We start from the raw sequence: 17,598 nt of genomic DNA, 5'->3' as shown, positions 1-17,598 counted from the left end.
TTGGTGTTGAGGTTTTGTTGTTTAAGTAACCTCACAGGGATAAAATGGCATCCATGATATACTTGCTATGGGCCACAGACTCTTCCATGAGGGTGGTCCAGGATGTGAATTGGAAGATACAAGCCTTCAGATCCTTGGCAAGGCACTCATGGTGCAAGTGTCTTCTTTCCAAAACTTGCTGCCCTGCGTCTGTTCCGCTTGGACGTAGGATATGACAGCTCTGGGGGTCGATCATCTCCTTCATCCGCCATGGACTAACCACAGGCTTGAACATGGCAGGGACATTCAGTCTCTTGTCTGCTGCTCAGCCTTTGTGACTGGCTTCCTTTCCAGTCTCCTCTTGCTCTTCTGAGTCATTGTGTGGCCTTTCTTTTAGACATGAAGCCTCACTCACTCAGTGAATAAGGCAGCAGGAAAGTCATGTGTGAAACCCACAGGAGTAGAGAGGAGGAGAGGGGAGTCAGAGAAAGAAATAGGAAGTGAAAGGCCGAAGCGCGTTTCAGGCATACCTGGAAACTGAATTCTCATGGACCAACTGATGGACATTAGCAAATCTGTGGCCATCTGGTCTCCATTTCCTCATCTGTAATACAAGGGACTTACGCTTTCATGATTGCTGGCTTTCCCTCCACTCCTAAGACTTCTTGACCAACCACGTGTTTGTGGAACTCACCCACCTTGGCTACTTATTCCCCATTTCATCCCTCCCTACTTCCAGTTAAAGAGAATTCAAAGAAATACATTTCTTTTGTTTACTTTGGTTGTGTTTCAAGTGTCTCTTTTGACTTATTTTTAAGTTATCTGTTTGTTACAATGTCTTATTCTTTTAACACACTAACCTGTTCCTCATATGAAGGAGTCTTTTGGGCCTAGAAAAGAGAACAACAGTCTCAAAGGTTCTTTGCTGAATCATCTAACTTTGGAGAAAACAAAGTATAACTTTAGTTCCACCCTGATGCTCCAGGCCGGTTGCATCTATCTGGGACTTATCACCCCCTGTTCGGAGACCTACCACCCCCTACACCCGCCCAGAAGACTTATCACCCCCTGCCCAACTACAAATGTCATCTCAACAAAAGAATACTCAAAATATCCCGCCTGAGTGACATTTCCCTTATCGCTTCCACAAACCTCCCTATAAGTATGAAGCCTCCCTGTTCCCTGTCGGCGCTCAGCCTGGTCGTTAGGCCGACTGTCGCCCCTCCTTGCCTGAATAAAGGTGACCTACTTCTGTTGAGGTCGTCTTTCCTTTTCTGCCTCACCGGAACTATGCCTTACATCATATATCCCTTGAAGTTTAAGGAACATGTCACTCATTCATGTCTGACTTTTTGTGACCCCATGGACTATACAGTCCATGGTATTCTCCAGGCCAGAATACTGGAGTGAGTAGCCTTTCCCTTCTCCAGGGGATCTTCCTTACCCAGGGATCAAACCCACGTCTCCAGCATTGCAGGCAGATTCTTTACCAGCTGACCCACCAGGGAAGCCCAAGGAACATGTCTAAGTGGGTTAAAAATCATTTCATAAAGTTACTTTAAACTTGAAGCTTATTAATGTTTATGATTTGCCATCATGACTCTTGCCAACAGGCATCATGTGAAATATCATCATTTCTGGTCCTGATTCTGCTCAAGACATGTTGTTCTGCTAAAGTCTGGCCTTGTGGTCCCAAACATTGTGCTTTAATTACAAAGCAATTATTTCTGTTATTGTGCTTTCCAATGGGAGGCCTTGATTTAAATTAATTTAAAATAAAGCCTCATCTGATTGATCTTCTGATGGGAAAAGGTCTTTCAGTTGAATCAAATGAGTTATCTGTAGCTAGAGGAGAAGAATTTTGCTATAAACAACTGAACTCAGATATCACCAGAGGGATAGTTTGGTTGGCCTTAGAAAGTTTGATTTGTTTTTTTTAATGTTGTGATTACAATAAATTGCTGCTTCTACAAGGGGCAGAATCCTAATTTGACTGACGTGTGACTCTTTTTTTGTTTGTTTGTTAAATAGGAAACTGTTAAGGATAATTCACTTCTTTTTATGCCAAATGTCCTGAAAGTCTATCTGGAAAATGGGCAAACCAAATCATTTCGCTTTGACTCCAGCACCTCCATAAAGGTAAGAGGACCCACTGAACCCTGTACCTGGAGACTGCCAGGTATCACATGAAAGTCCCACTGTGAGTTTTGTGTGAGTATAGCTTCATTTATAATTATCTGTTTATATCTGAGATTGTCTTGGTTGTTTCCAAATACTGTAGTGTGTGAATACTTAAATACAGACGCAAACAAAAAATTTAAACAAAGAAGGTTCTGCTCTGTGTTGCAAACCAATATAATATGCTATCAGTCATGAAATACTAGGACTAGTCATTTTAATGCAACTGAAAATTAATTAAAATAGTGTGACTGTCACCAAGAAACCTTGGCACCCTGCCCAAAGCCAGCATGATTTCTCAGCCATGTCAGCCACAGAGAAGATTAAGATGTTAGCTGTTAATTAAATGCCTGCTAGTTTAATGTCCAGCAAAAATAAGGGATAGAATAATGTAAAGATAACATTTACTTTGAATTGCTGTAACCAATTTCATGGAAACGATACATAAAAAGGCAGAAGTGAGTCGTGCTTTTAGGGCAGGGTGAAAAGGAGGAGTCACAGAGCAATCCTCTTATTTCAGAACCACAGGTGAGTTCTCCCTAATGGGGATTATTACAAAGCATATGGATTCTTTTCCCCCATGTTTACTTCCTGGGGGGAAAAAGTGCATATTCACTATTTTATTGGGCAAAAGTGTGTTCAGAAATTGATTCCTCCCTAATGTTCCATCAGCCTAAATTAGGCTTTCTTCAAATGACACAATAAAAAAGATTTTATTGAGGTAAAAGTAAAAGGTACCTAGTGGTGAGCTGTATAATAATGTATCAAGAGAATATAGACTTTGTATTAAAAATGTCTATCAATAGTCAGCCTCTAATTCTCGTTATTTTTTTTAATTAATCAGCATAGACCTTATGAGTGGAATCATTTCTGTCAAGGCCAACTTGCCGTGCATTCTTATTGCTATGCTACCACAAGCAGCTTATTCTGAATTGCTTTAAATAGGTAGTGATTTAGCAGGTAATAGAGCAGACAATGTTAGATTGATGATGGAGCATTTAAATCATCCTTAAATCATTGCAGATGAAATATTAACTCCCTTTGTATAAGACTGCTAATTTTAAGTGGTGATGACTGAAAAAGTCCTTTTCCTTTTTTTCCTACTCAAAATCAGTTTATGGGGAGATGTGTCTCCAATTATTGATCAAGTAACTTAGAGGTCAGCAAACTTTTCCTGGAAGGGACTGCAGAGTGAATATTTTAAGCTTTGTGGGCCAGCTGCTCTCTGCTGCAACTACTTGACTCAGTTGTTGTACCATGAAAGCAGCCAGAGACAGGTAGGTTCAGAAGGACTCAAAGGACTTACAGAACACAGCCAATTGGTATACTCCCAGTTACAGTTTATTACAGCAGAATCAACAAGGGGAGAAGGTGCCCAGGGCAGCAGAGAGCTCGCAGCCATACTTCCCCAATGGAGTTGTGCCAGCAATGCTTATATCTCCCAGCACTGACCTATGACAACGCGCACGTAGTTCTGCCAACCAGGGAAGCTCGCCCAAGCCTTGATGGTCAGAATTTTTATTGGGGATTGGCCACTTAAACACAGCGGCCCACCTGTGAGGCTGACCTTAGTACCCTGCCCCTCCAGACATAAGCTGGGCACATGAATCAAGGCCCCCACCATAAATCCCATTGCTCGCATAGACTGTCCATTGTAGCCCAAGACGCCCCAGTGAACAAAAACACCCCTATCAAGCAGGACCTGCCAAAAGCTTAAAGAGCCAAGAGCCAGGGGCAAAGAAGCAAACCTTTCTTTAGGCAAGACTAGTCCTTTACTACACAGATAATAGCATGTAAATAAATGGCCATGGCCACATTTGAAATGAAACGGCCAGGCTCTAGTTTGAAGACCACTGACCTAACTCCAAAGAGGCACTCCCTCTGATATTGTGTCTTGTTCTGTGATACCAACTGGTCAGAAAAGCTCCTTGCCATTGGACCCCTTACCCATCTGAAGATATGGGTGAAGACTTGAATATAACTTGAATATAAAACTTGAATATAACTTAACTGAAATAAATCTAAATTTAAAAGAGAGCCCTAAAAAAAGAGAAAGAGAGAGCCCTGTTGTTAATTCCTTCTGGCCTCTATATTATAGGAACCCACCCCAGATGAGGTTTGATTTCCCTGAGAATGGCAGATGACAGTGAGAAGATGGGGAGCAATGCAAAGAATTCACATCAAATTTAAGTTATCTTAGCTTGTGCCTAATAGCCTTGTTATCACAATAGATGCAGACTGGTAGGCATAAAATGGAAATAGCATAGGTATGAAAGGGATATGACCCTGTTTAAGAAAAATTGCCAAAATTTTTGCTTACAGATTCACAATAGAGTAATGTTATTGCTATCACATGTCCTTCCTGGTGATTCAGGAAAATGTTTTATAAAGGGTGTGTTGCCACACAGAGGCTGGTTTTGTCTTTTTCTGAGACTTGAGCAAAAATTCTGAAAGAGAATCCCTTTATGAAATTCAGTATAGTCATGGAATTTCTGTTGAATGATTTTCTTCCCCTGGTAAGTAGTTATGGGAATCTTTGTTTTAAAGGGGCCAGAAGAAATTTAAAACGATCCACAGAAAAAAATCAAAACCTCAAGAAAGATCAATTAAAAAATTTTTTTTTCTCTGTGGCAGGGTTTCTCTCTCTTGACATTGGTGATACTTTGGACCAGATAATTCCTTTCATGCTAATAGCATCCCCAACCCCAGTGTGACTACCAAAAGTATCTTAAGAAATTGCCAAATGTTGCCTTGGGGCAAAATTTCTCTGGGTGGAAAACTACTGCTCTACGGGATTTTCAGCATCTGAGTATTAATTATCTTTGAAGAGAGATCACTTACTAGTTTTCAAGTACATGAAAATGTAATGGTTGACAACATTTGTTTGCATTACAGTACACTTGTGCTTGTGTATAGAACACCTTTCTGACCATAAGTGTTTAGTCCTATAAAGGATTGCTGACACAGCTTGTTCATTCTACCCTCCTCAGAGATTTAAAATAGAAGCTGATATATGTATACTGTTAGTGTCGATGAAAATAATCAACAATCAATAATCAGAATAGAAAACCGTTTTATTTGAGCCAAACTGAGGACTATAGACCTGAAGTCAGCTTCCCAGAATGCTTTAGGGAAAGCATGGTTTTCAGCACAGTTTTATATCTTGTCAGAGAAAAAGAACATTAAACAGGTCAGCAATACATTGTTTCATGATTTCAAAACAAACCCAGACCAGCACATACACAACGAGTCAATCTGGCCTAGGCACCCAGGTAGGGAGTCTTATCATCAAAGAAAGACCAGCACTGGCATCCCAGGAAAGAATCCATTTCATCTTTATTTTTAACCTGGGCATTCATGACTTCTGGTCGATGGGCCCTTTTCTTTAATAATTAAAGCAGGTGCACAATGTTTAATAGGCCACAGACAGACTGTTCAAGTTAGCAAAATTCAGGTTAACTCATGCATAACTTGGCATGACTTCCCAAGACCTCATTATGTGAAAATTTCTTTTATCAACATGGTACCCTGACTGTGTGCCCATCGGTGCTGTAATCAGTGCTGTCTATGTATGAACTCGTGTCGTCCTGGTATCTGTTCCGAGGCAGGTATCTTTATGATCCTTGGTTGACAGACAGGGACACTAAGGTAGCTCAAAGTGAAGTAACCTGCCCTAAACTGCCAGCTGATACAGAAGAGAGCCAGGGTAGAAACCCAACTGTTTGCAGAACCCGTTTCCTTACCACCACCACGTGCACTTACAGAGGGGTTGGCAAGCTTTTTCTTTTTTCTGTAAAGAGCCAGATAGGTAGCAGATATTTGGGGCTTCCCAGGCTACACAGTCACCATTGCCACCAGTTTCAGTTCTGCCCAGGCAGAGCACGAAAGCAGCCCAGACATAAAGCGATGAGTGAGACTGGGTTCCAGCAAATCTTATTTTATAAAAACAGGTGGTGGGCTGGAAAGCCCTGGGGTAGACCGCTTTCAGGGGTGGTTCAGTTGCCTCCCCATTTAGAATGAGGCTGTCTGAGCCAACTTCACTGTGCGATCTGTGGCCAGGCTCTCTAAGACCTTAGGTGATAGGTAAGATCCTCTTCCGGCCATGCACCTGACTGCCTCTCCGTGTCTGAAGTCCATAAAGAATTGGGGTGGTGGGGGAGGCCAGGAAAAGGGCAAGCAGAGAAAGAAAGCCCCATATCTGTATCTTTCGGGGGGTCTTTGGAGCATCAAGCTTAAGAATCAAAGGTACAAAACGGAAAATTTAGCCTATTTGTACAATACTTTTTAGTCATGGTAAACTCCTTGACTATCTTGACTACTAACTCCGGAGGGTACCTGGATTGGTTTTTAATTGAAGTAGAATTGATGTATAATCTTGTGTTAGTTTCAGGTGTACAGTACTGTGATTCACTTATGTAGGGAGATATAGACATGTATATATCTATAGATATAGATACAGATATAGATATGTATAGATATATATCTATGTATATTGTTTTTCAGATTCTTTTCCCTTATAGATAAGTAGAAAATATTGAACAGAGTTCCCTGTGCTATACACTAGGTCCTTGCTGGTTATCTATTTTATATATAGTAGGGTGCATATGTTAATTGCAGTCTCTTAATTTATCCCTCCCCCCTCTCTCCTTTGATCACCACAAGTTTGTTTTCTATGTCTGTGGGTCTACTTACGTTTTGCATATAAGGTCATTTATATGTGGAATCTAAAAAGGCTACCTTGATTTTGATCACGTGTCTTCAATGTTTCCTCTGTAAGGATGTCATCTTAACCCTTCAAGAGAAGCTCTCCATCAAAGGCATCGAACATTTCTCCCTCATGCTGGAGCAGAGGACGGAAGGGGCCGGAACGAAGCTCCTTTTGCTTCATGAACAGGAGACCCTAACTCAGGTGCGTGAATGCTGCCCGTAGTCCATGCTGCCTGGCCGAGCAGAGGCCACCCAGCCCCGAGCTCCCTTGTCCCTGAATCTTTTTAGTGCCTTCCCCACAGCCCTGGGCAGCCCCACTAAAGGAGGCACTGGCATTCATAATGGATTTTACACCTCAAGGTGATGTTTCCCTTTTCGTCAATTTTTCATGGACTGTCAGTTGGTCTCACAAGCAGAACTGTCAAAGGCTCAGCGGTGACTCACTGGGGGCGGTGGCTGTGCAGAATTATATGTTATATGATGGCAATGACTTATTCACCTGTTCCGCTAGTTGAGCTCTAGAAACTATTAAAAGAAATGCTTTCTGAGATTATTTAAATGAAGCCCAAATCGTATTTCCTTCTTTTAAGTTCAGAGTGCCTACCTCAGAGTTTTTCTGGAAACCTGAAATCCTTGACCCAGTCCTGCCCACTATAAATATGTGACCCACCAATGTGTCCCTGGTGGCTCAGATGGTAAAACGTCTGCCTGCAATGCAGAAGACCCAGGTTCGATCCCTGGATCAGGAAGATCCCCTGGAGAAGGAAATGGCAACCCACTCCAGTACTCTTGCCTGGAAAATTCCATGGATGGAGGAGCCTGGTGGGCTACGGTCCATGGAGTCACAATGAGTTGGACACGACTGAGCGACTTCACTTTTCAGTGTGTCCCAGCTCCTAGTCACCAAGGTGCCACCCCCATCTGTTAGCTGGGGAACCAGGCAGGCTGCTTGGCTGCTGAATTAAGCACAGTGCTGTGACTTTCCCTGTGATTCCACACAGGTGTGGTCTTTGTTGGATGTACAAGGGATTTCACCAAATTTCTCTGATGTAGGAGAGTTCAGTGAAGGGGGAACATTTTGGACAGGGGTGTGAGCAGACACCAGGAGAGGCAGGCAGTCAAGTCACCCCCACATGGATGGAGTAGCAAAAAGTGTCATCACGCTTGGTTGTGTTTTGGTTGTCGCACAATTAAAAGCCACACATCAGGACCTGGAGATATCCTCAACTCTCTCGATTTAGTAAAACTTAATGTGGTGACTTTCTTACAAAGTCAGTATTTGTGTTCATTTATATTCCTCTCTCTAAACTTGACCTTGTATTTTTATCTACCTGTTGATATTTTAAATCTCATCTAATTGTTTATTATTGTTTGTTGTTATACCAAAACACGCTTGGGACCAGATGACTTCTTTATTCATTATAGGGGAATGGCATCTGTCATTATAGAGGAACGACTCCTGATATATTCATCATTATAAGGGAATGATCCCTGATATATTTGTCGTTATTGGGTAATGACCCTTGATATATTTGCCATATAGGGGAACGACCCCTGATATACAGAATCCCACATGTGAAAGGCCAGTGTTTGGCTGAATTCCCCCATAAGCCAACCTTTAGACAAGGATTTGGACTCCAGTGGTTTATTTGGGAGGTGACACTGGGAAATACTGGGAGAGGAATAGGAGGGGAAATGGGATAAGGGGGTGCCACTAAAGAGTGTTTTTGAGCCAGTTTCCACTGTGGACAGCTGGAGCTCAGTCCCACTGGGGACACTGGGAACCAGTAGAGAGCACGCCTCAGAGGTATCCCACTCACGCGGAAAGGGGACTGGGATTTTGTCTGCTAAGATCCTATCCATAATTGGGGGTAGGCTTCTCCCAAGGACAGCTACTCCCTGGCTGTGCTGGTTTGCCCTGGACTGGCAGATAGTCACAGGTGTTTGCAGTACCAGACTTCACCTTGGAGCAGTAAATGCCAAGGGGATGTGGATGGACAGCTAGTTACTATAAGTCTAATGGAAACCTCCCACAACTTTTTGATATTTCTATTTCTGCCTTCCCCCAGAACTTCCATCTACCACCTAGAGATTCTTTCAAAAATCTCTTCTGATGCTAGGTAATCATAACTTCTCATTCCAGGTTGATTTCCAATTTTTAAATTCCTCTTAAAACATTAGAAGGAAACAAATACCCTCTAACAAGGATTCCTCCCTTATCTTTCTAAAAGAGGCTTTGTTTTGTCTTTGATCAGAACTAACAAAGTGCTGAAAAAATTGATAGTGTAAATATCCTGAAATAAATTGGCTATATTCCTTTGAATTCAATACATATGAAAACTTGAACCGTAAAATATTTACAGGCATGATAGAAAGGGGGAGTAAGTATAAGAAATATGTCCAATAACAAAAATTATTTTAAAACATTTACCTGTGATGAAAACCCCCAAAGAACAGCTAAGCAACTCTACCTGAATTTTTAGCAGTTTGACACTAAACCTCTATCTAGAAAATAATATTGTTATTTACATACTACCTAAAATTTTGGTTTTTTGCTTGTTTTAGAGACTGTACCTCTTATGGACTGCCATTTTTAATGAGTCTAAAGCATCCTTTTGCATCCCATTCATTTCCCAAAACGAGTGTAACCTACTACTGCTAAAAATAGACTCAATGTGGCTTATGGAAAATTTAGGACAGATTGTGAAAAGTGAGACTGTTAGTCACTTAGTCGTGTCCGACTCTTTGCGACCCCAGGGAGAGTAGTTCGCCAGGCTCCTCTGTCCAATGGATGCTCCAGGCAAGAATACTGGAGTGGGTTGCCATTTCCTTCTCTAGGGGATCTTCGCGACCCAGGGCTCAAACCCCGGTCTCCGCCACTGATTAAAGGAGCCAGAGATACGATGACCCCTGATTTTCTAACATCAGAGCTGATCTTCAGGCAAAACACCCTGTAACGGTCACTGTTACATGCAACAGCAGTCCTGCCAGCACCCAGCTCTCTTAGGGTCCCACATATCCTCCTCCCTGGTTTGCTTTCTGATCAGCCAGTGATGACCAGCCTGGAGCTTGTGGGCTCCTGAGTTCACTCAGTTTTGTAATCCTGCCCACAGCTGGAAAGCTCTTTCAGTGTTACCGGTTCTCAGGATGCCCACTGTATCTTTACGTGTGGAATGTGTTTTCCCTTTGAAATTCTTCTATATAGCAGAGTCAGCGATGTAAATTCTGAGTGTGTGTGTGTGTGTGCGCATAGAAGCCTGGGACTCAATGAAGCTGTTATTAATGCTATTTTTCTTTTGAACATGTTTTTCTTTCTTTCTTTTCTTTTTTTTTTTTTTTTTTTGGCTTCACCGCACAGCTTGCAGGATCTCAATTCCCTAACAAGGACTGAACTCACGCCACAGCAGTGAAAGCCAGGGAACTCCCTATTTTGAACTTTTATTTATTTATTTACTTTTTGTCCGCTCTGCACAGTATGCCCCACCTTAGTTCTTCTAAGGGAATTGAACTTTTAAATAGCAGTTCACAAACATTTTTTTTTTTGCCAGAATTTTCTGCTGCAGAAAAGTAGTTACAAGTACATGAAAGTGCATGCAAGTGCATCAGAACGTACACCCAGGTGCACAAAACTGCACTGATCTCCTCTTTAAGGGAAGTTCAATTTACCTTCTGTTTTTAAATATTTTTTTGTTTTTATTTTATTTTTTACCTGTTTTCTTGAAGTCCCATGTCTTTCATCCATTCATGTGTATATGAACCACCTACTGTCCATTGACTGGTTCCCTTTTGTTACAGAAAGAATTAAGAAACTTAAGACCTAGGAGTTGTCACACAGTGTGCTGGGGGAAAGGAAAGCAACTCAACAGGATCCATGGTCCTTAACCCTGAAGGACCTATGGTATATCTTCAGCCCCTTTGAACAATCTGAACAAATCATCATAGTAGGAATTGGGGTAGTTTGGGAAACTTGTGAACTCCAGATTCAGTGAATGGGCCAGAACAATTGTCCCCCAGCGTCTCAGTTGGATGTCATGCAGGTTGTCACTGTGACGTTTGCATTCCTACTGTCATCCTAGAGTCAAGGGAGAAACCCATAGCAGTGGTAAGGAGTAAAAATCAGTAGTGGACAGTCTCTGTGCTTCTCCCCCCTGGGGCTCCTTTTGCGCCCTGCCCCCAGCCTCCCTTGAGTGTGTGACTGTCACTTACAACAGCCAGCATCTTCAGAGGACTGCCCTCAGAGAGCTGGCACCCATCCTGTCCAGAGCTGGAAATTCATATCCCCCTGGGAGAGGCCAAAACCAGTGACTTCTCTGTGCACCCAGGGGATCCATGGGGTAAGTTTCCCACCAGAATCTCCCCTGGGACACACCACAGCCACCTCTGCTGGGCTGACCTGAGCTGGTTCCTCTGCTGTCTGACGTCCTTCCCCTCCTCCCTCACTGGCCTCTCCTGGGAACAGTTCCTTTTTGAAGTCCCTGATTTCAGGGACTGCTTTGGGGGAATGTGACCTAAGTCATAGGTGTGTGCAGTTTTCCGGGAATGAGTATGGATGATAGATACTAAAATAACCTCAGCCACTTCCTTCTTCAGTGTCCAGAGAAAGCTGCCTTTGCTTCTGACCCACAGACCCTTCTGCCAGCACTGAAGGATTCTTGTCATTGGTCTGTTCTTCTAGGTGACCCAGAGGCCCAGCTCCCATAAGATGAGATGTCTTTTCCGAATCAGCTTTGTCCCAAAGGATCCAATTGACCTTTTAAGGCGAGATCCAGTTGCTTTTGAGTATCTGTACGTTCAGGTACGTGGTAACTGGGGCATGTTTCATACTAACATTGTGGGATGAATAAACTGTCCTCCCTGAATTCTTTCATTTGGGATCTTCTTTCTCTTTGTCCCTCACCTCCCCCCCAAGCTTAATGTATTATAAAAGGATTCCATGGTGCTTAGTTGATTTACAATATCATGTTTCAGGTATACAGCACAATGATTCAGTTATTTATATATATACTTTATATATATGTGTGTGTGTGTGTGTATATATATATATATACTTTTTCAGATTCTCTTGCCTTATAGGTTATTATAAAATATTGAGTAAAGTTCCATGGTGCTTTTAAAATTTTCACTTGATTTTGATTTCATCCTTGTGAAAAAGTGGCAAGAGTAGTAGATGAACTCTTTCATATCCGTCACCTAGATTCACCAGTTATTCCCATGATACCACATTTACTTTATCTTCAGTGTGTGCATACATTCTCCTCGCCCCCCACCACACACAATATTTTTTTTAAACCATATGAATGTCAGTTACTAAAACCATACTCATTTACCCCAAAATATGTCAGTATATTTTGTAGTAACAAGGACATTTTCCAATATAATCATTACACAATTAACCAAATAAGCAAACGTAACACTGATACATTTCCATTATGTGATCTACAGTTTATATCCAAAGTTTGTGCATTGTCCTAAAGCTGTCCTCTATATCAATTTTTTTCTAGAATAGGATCCACTCCAGGATCTCATTTTGTATTTAGTTGGCATGTCACTTTAGTCTCCTTCAATCTGGAGCATGCCTCACCTCAGCCTTTCTTTAGTTTTCACAACCTTAACAGTTTTGCAGAGTGCAGATCAGTTATTTTGTAGAAATCCCTCCATTTTGGTTTCTCTGATGTTTTCTCGTGATTAGATGGGGCTCCACACTAGGGGCAGAAAAGCAACACAAGTGACCCCATGCCCTCTGTACTGCGTTGTATCAGGAAGCACATGGTATCATTCTGTCCCCTTTGTAGTAAGGTTCACACTCTTTTTTTTTTTCTAGGAATTTTTACACATTGACTCTTGTCAACATACACATTAAGTGATGTTTTCCAGAAATTACTACTTTCGCTTTTCTAGTTAATAAGTAATTTGCAGAAAGTCACTTTGCAACTCCCTTTTTATCGTTTCACCTGTTCATTTTAGTATTCATTGATGATGCTTGCCCAAATAATAATATTATTATTGTTGTAATGGTTGAAAATGATTTGCCTAATTCCATTATCTCTTCTTCAGTTATTCATTGGCGTTCTCCTGTAAGAATTCCCTTCTCCTTTATTTACATATTTTGCTCATTCATTTATTTGGTGCTTAGATTGTTCTGAAACATCATGATATTCACTGTAGTAGAATTACTAAGTTCAAGGCAGTAAAACTTTAAGAAGATATTATGTTTTGCAGTCTCTGTCTGATTCTGGGATATAATTTTTAAAAAATAAGGCTTCCAGAAATGAGAATCTTTGCTAGTTTGTCCCAAAGGGAATTGATCCACTTGATATTTAGGCAGTATTCCTATATTTCTCTATAACCGCTTCCCGTTACTCTTAAATTTCCAGTATAATCACATTAAACAATAAGAACCCACTTACCTAATACTTAAGCATCTACATTAGAATTACTCAAAGAGGTTGTAAACCTTAATGTAACCTTCCTCCACAGAAAAAGCAGGCCAAAAAAAAATGCTGCTGTCTTGGGCTAGGGGATATATGTTAAGTCAAAGGTTGTTGGAGCCCTAAGTAAGAAATAAAAAGCAAAAAAAAAAAAAAAAGAAAGAAAGAAAAAGCAAAGAATGTAGGAAAAAGAAAAGAAATATTCATTTACTCTGGGTAGTTGATAAACTGGTATTTGTTTTAGTATTCTCAGTATTTTCTTGTACATTTCAAAGCTTTTGTGATCTTTAAAAAGTTGGGTGTGAAAAGAAAATAGAAGTTGGTAGAGAGATGTAGAAAAGATAAATGTCAGAGGTTAGGAATAGTGACATAAATTAAGTGGTCAATAAGCCCTGGAGAGCAGAAATTAAGTGGGAGGAGAAAAGCAGAACATACTGGAACATTTCAACTGACGAGGGCACTCAGGCAAAGGCCTGTTAAATGTTTCCCACCTCTTTGGAGGAGACTGTGGTATTAAGAGCTTGGTAGGATGTTTACTGTTTATGTAGATAACCCGCAATCATCAGGAAAAGGTAATCCTACTCCATATAGAGAGATGTGTGGTGTACTTCACTCCATTTTCTACCCAGAACAATGAGCCGCCATGCGTTCGGCTTCCTTAAATGTTAAACTTTGGTTCAACCCCTCAACAATATTCCCTCTTCCCCAAAGGCCAGGTAACCCAGACCTGACTGCACGGGACAGCCTGATTCTCAGCTGACCTGTTACTGCATCTTCCCCATATTCCTGCTGAGAACCGACCCAGGGCTCTGCCACTGCAACTCATATCGCATATACTATGTTTTAAGCTTGTTAGTTGCAAATACATAGTTACAGGTGCCTATCAGCGCATAGCTGTAGAAGGTGATATGCATTCAGTTGTCATTCTCTATAATTATAAACTCATCCCATTAGCAAGACGATGCTTTAAAACCGTTTACTCGGCTTCTGATTTAAACATCACAAATTTTGTGTTTGTCTTGGGAGGGGAGGCCTTTTAAGTACCCCGGGAGTACTGCTGAGCATGGTTCTATTTAAGTCTGTTTGCTCAAGTCTAATGCAGTTCATGGAGATCTTTCTTATTCCAAAGATACATCCTTTATACCTGTAGAACTGTCCTGAGAACAGGAAAACCTTCTGGGACTCTTGCCCTGGGACTAGCTGAAGACTGAAGATATTTCTGCTTTCTTACCTTGAGTGTTGTTTGGCTGGTGGATTAGCTACTCCTTCAAGGAGTAGCCAGTGATGGGTGGCGGGATGGGGGCGGGGACCATGTTATGGTGGGTAATAGAGACCAAAATTAATCTATTATAATCTCATTTATCCTTCACTGAGAATAGGAAATGAAAATATCTTGGACTCAGACCACTGTTTCAAAATGCCTTGTATCATAGAACATGCAGTTTGTCTAAAATTATGTATGTGTCTAGCGTGAGTCCTTGGACCTATGAATGGTTCTATGTCCCAAGTGTTGATTTTAAGGTACTAAATAGATGCAATAAAATTAGCCTAGAGAACAAAAGAGGAAACAGAAACCGTGTCTATCACATTACACAGCCAAAAATCAATTCAACTTAGTGAGCTCTTACTGAGGGCAGTGGCCATTGATGAGGTGAGCCATGACAATGACCACAGAGGTTTTGATAGTGATAATATGTAGAAATGTCTTAACCATTAGTGGACCATGAAGTATTTTACAGATTTTAGCATATCTAATAACACTAAGCCCTAATAATCCAGACTCTTCGAATTCATAATTATAACAAGCTCTGCTGACATTTTACTGTCCACCGTCTAGTTTTTAAAAAGATGGTACACCAATTGGTAAACAGGATAATCAGGCCACAAAATGTGTTCAAACACCTTAGCAGTATCTTTTTTTTTTTTTTTAGTATCTCATATGTTCATTATAAACGAATTTTTGTAGGTCTAAAGTGGAGTCTGTTGAGATCTCTGTTAAGCAAATCAGTGACTGCCATTTGCATGTGTAACTATTTTAAATAATGTACTTGAGAGTAATAAATGCATAATTTGTACCAAAAATATGTATAAGTCATATGTCACAGTAGTTCTCTGGGATCAGTTTGAACTAATTATATAATGTAATTAGTGACTAATCACCTAGACAAAAAAATTCACCCAGAAGTCTGGTTAAATACAGGGTATAACAGGAGTGGGAAACAACAACCTCAGTCGCAATTCTGAGAAGTGATAGTGATGACTCACCTTTATAAAGCACAGTCCGTATTATAAAACATCCTCACAGGTATACTAGCAACCTTGAGAGTTAGCAGTCGTTAGCTTAAGTTTTTTTTTTTTTTTTCAGATAAGAAAACTGAGACTCAAGAGAGATGGGATGCCAGGTCCAAAGTCATTTGATTAGTAGTTGACAGAGCCTAGGATCCCACTTGGAGCTTTTGTCTCTAAAATCTATGCTAAAATACTGTTTCACATCTGTCGTGCAAGTCCTTTTAGCAGTCCTAAAATAAAGTAATTTATCAAAAAAACTGGTTCTTTGAATGCCTTTTATGGCCTGGCACCCTATCTCTCAAAATGACCCTAACTGGACCCTCAAATGTATGGTGCCCCATTGTGGACAGCCCTGAGCTCTTGGAAGTAACTGGTAAATCTAACGCCACAAAAACAAAATGGCAGCTTGGAATTGCTCCCAGAGGCTGTCTTCCTTCAGACCCACCCTGTCTCCTGCCTCTAATCACACCCATTTCCAACCAGAGTCCAGTCCAGTCCAGATAGACGTAGATTTTTAAGGAGAAGTGGAGAAGGAAAAGCATATGAAGAATGGAGGGGAGGGAATGTGGCTTTACTCTTGGGGGTGAGGGTGGGTTGAGAGGCAGACAGCCAGAGCAGGTGGGCAGGGCATACCTCCATAGCGCCAGAGCGGCATGGGGAGGTATCCGAAGGGCAGATACTGTGTGCAGAAACCATCAGTTCAGTTCAGTCCCTCAGTCGTGTCTAACTCTTTGCAACCCCACGGACTGCAGCATGCCAGGCCTCCCTGTCCATCACCAACTCCCAGAGTTTGCTCAAACTTATGTCCATCGAGTCAGTGATGCCATCCAACCATCTCATCCTCTGTTGTCCCCTTCTCCTCCTGCCCTCAATCTTTCCCAGCATCAGGGTCTGTTCCAATGAGTTGGTTCTTCACATCAGGTGGCCAAAGTATTGGAGTTTCAGCCTCAGCATCAGTCCTTCTGATGAATATTCAGGACTGATTTCCTTTAGGAATGACAAGTTGGATCTCCTTGCAGTCCAAGGGACTCTCAAGAGTCTTCTCCAACACCACAGTTCAATTCTTTGGCGCTCAACTTTCTTTATAGTCCAACTCTCACATCCATACATGACTACTGGGAAAACCATAGCTTTGACTAGATGGACCTTTGCGAGGGTACATGTTCCTGTTCAGTCAAATCAATGCATGAAGTGGTCATAAGTGTACTTATCTCAGAAAGGAGCCAAGCAAGTCCTGATACAGTTTTCTGTTTGAAATCTTTTGGGAGGCAAGGCAAAGAATAAAAGAAGGGAGAAAGAGGCTACCTGTATTTTCTAGCCCAAGAGTTTAGTTTCCCATAACAAAGATAAGTAAACACACATGCATAATATGCTTATGTGGGACCATGTTTCTCATCACCATTCGGCTCAGTGTTTGATCCATGAGGATCTGAGAATGGCACCCTCAAACCCTGTGGTCCTGGAGGACTTGGCATGTTACAGCACCCTCTCTGCACCTCTTCAGTCTGTTGCTTACCCCAAACCCTGTGAGGTAGGCGTTGCCCTTTTACACGTGAACAAAGTAAAGCCAAGAGACTCCCTCAAAGTCACAGTGAGGGCAGTGCCCACTGGAACGGACTGGCAATTTCCAGAGCCACCCTCCACTGAGTGCACCAAGGCACGTTGACAAAGCGTGCATCTCACCTCATCCTCACCCCCCTCCCTACTCCGGCCACGGTGTTAGTATGAATTCCCATTGTACAGATGAGTAAACTGAGGCTGCAAGAGGAAAGTTAACTGCTTGAAGGTTATACACAGAGGTAGCCATTAGTGAAGCCAGGACTCCCAAGCAGGTGTAGGTTCAGAGCAGCTGCTCTCCATCGCCTTCTAATTCTGCCTCCCTGGCGCCTCTGGATGCTAGGAAGAGGGTGATGTTGATGATGACAGCTCTTAACATGTGTGAGAGCTTCCAATATAGCAGATGGAGTTCTAAGGGCTTTACCTTGTTAGCTTATTTAATCCTTGTTTCAGTTCAGTG

At 41.7% G+C, this 17,598-nt stretch overlaps 1 protein-coding gene across 5 annotated transcripts in view; it reads left to right on the top strand.

Moving 5' to 3' along the window:
- Positions 1–17,598, top strand: part of FRMPD4 (FERM and PDZ domain containing 4) — a 529,221-nt gene that overhangs the window by 489,802 nt on the left and 21,821 nt on the right. For all 5 annotated transcript variants that reach the window (XM_043896590.1, XM_043896589.1, XM_043896588.1 and 2 more), the window contains 3 exons: positions 2,011–2,118; positions 6,935–7,066; positions 11,540–11,659. In XM_043896590.1, the coding sequence (XP_043752525.1) occupies positions 2,011–2,118; positions 6,935–7,066; positions 11,540–11,659 (360 nt within the window). The remainder of the gene's footprint in view (positions 1–2,010; positions 2,119–6,934; positions 7,067–11,539; positions 11,660–17,598) is intronic.

The sequence above is a fragment of the Cervus elaphus genome, chromosome X (genome assembly GCF_910594005.1).
Source record: "Cervus elaphus chromosome X, mCerEla1.1, whole genome shotgun sequence".
In the NCBI taxonomy this organism is placed as follows: Eukaryota; Metazoa; Chordata; class Mammalia; order Artiodactyla; family Cervidae; genus Cervus; species Cervus elaphus.
This window is presented reverse-complemented; position numbering and strand designations above follow the sequence as displayed.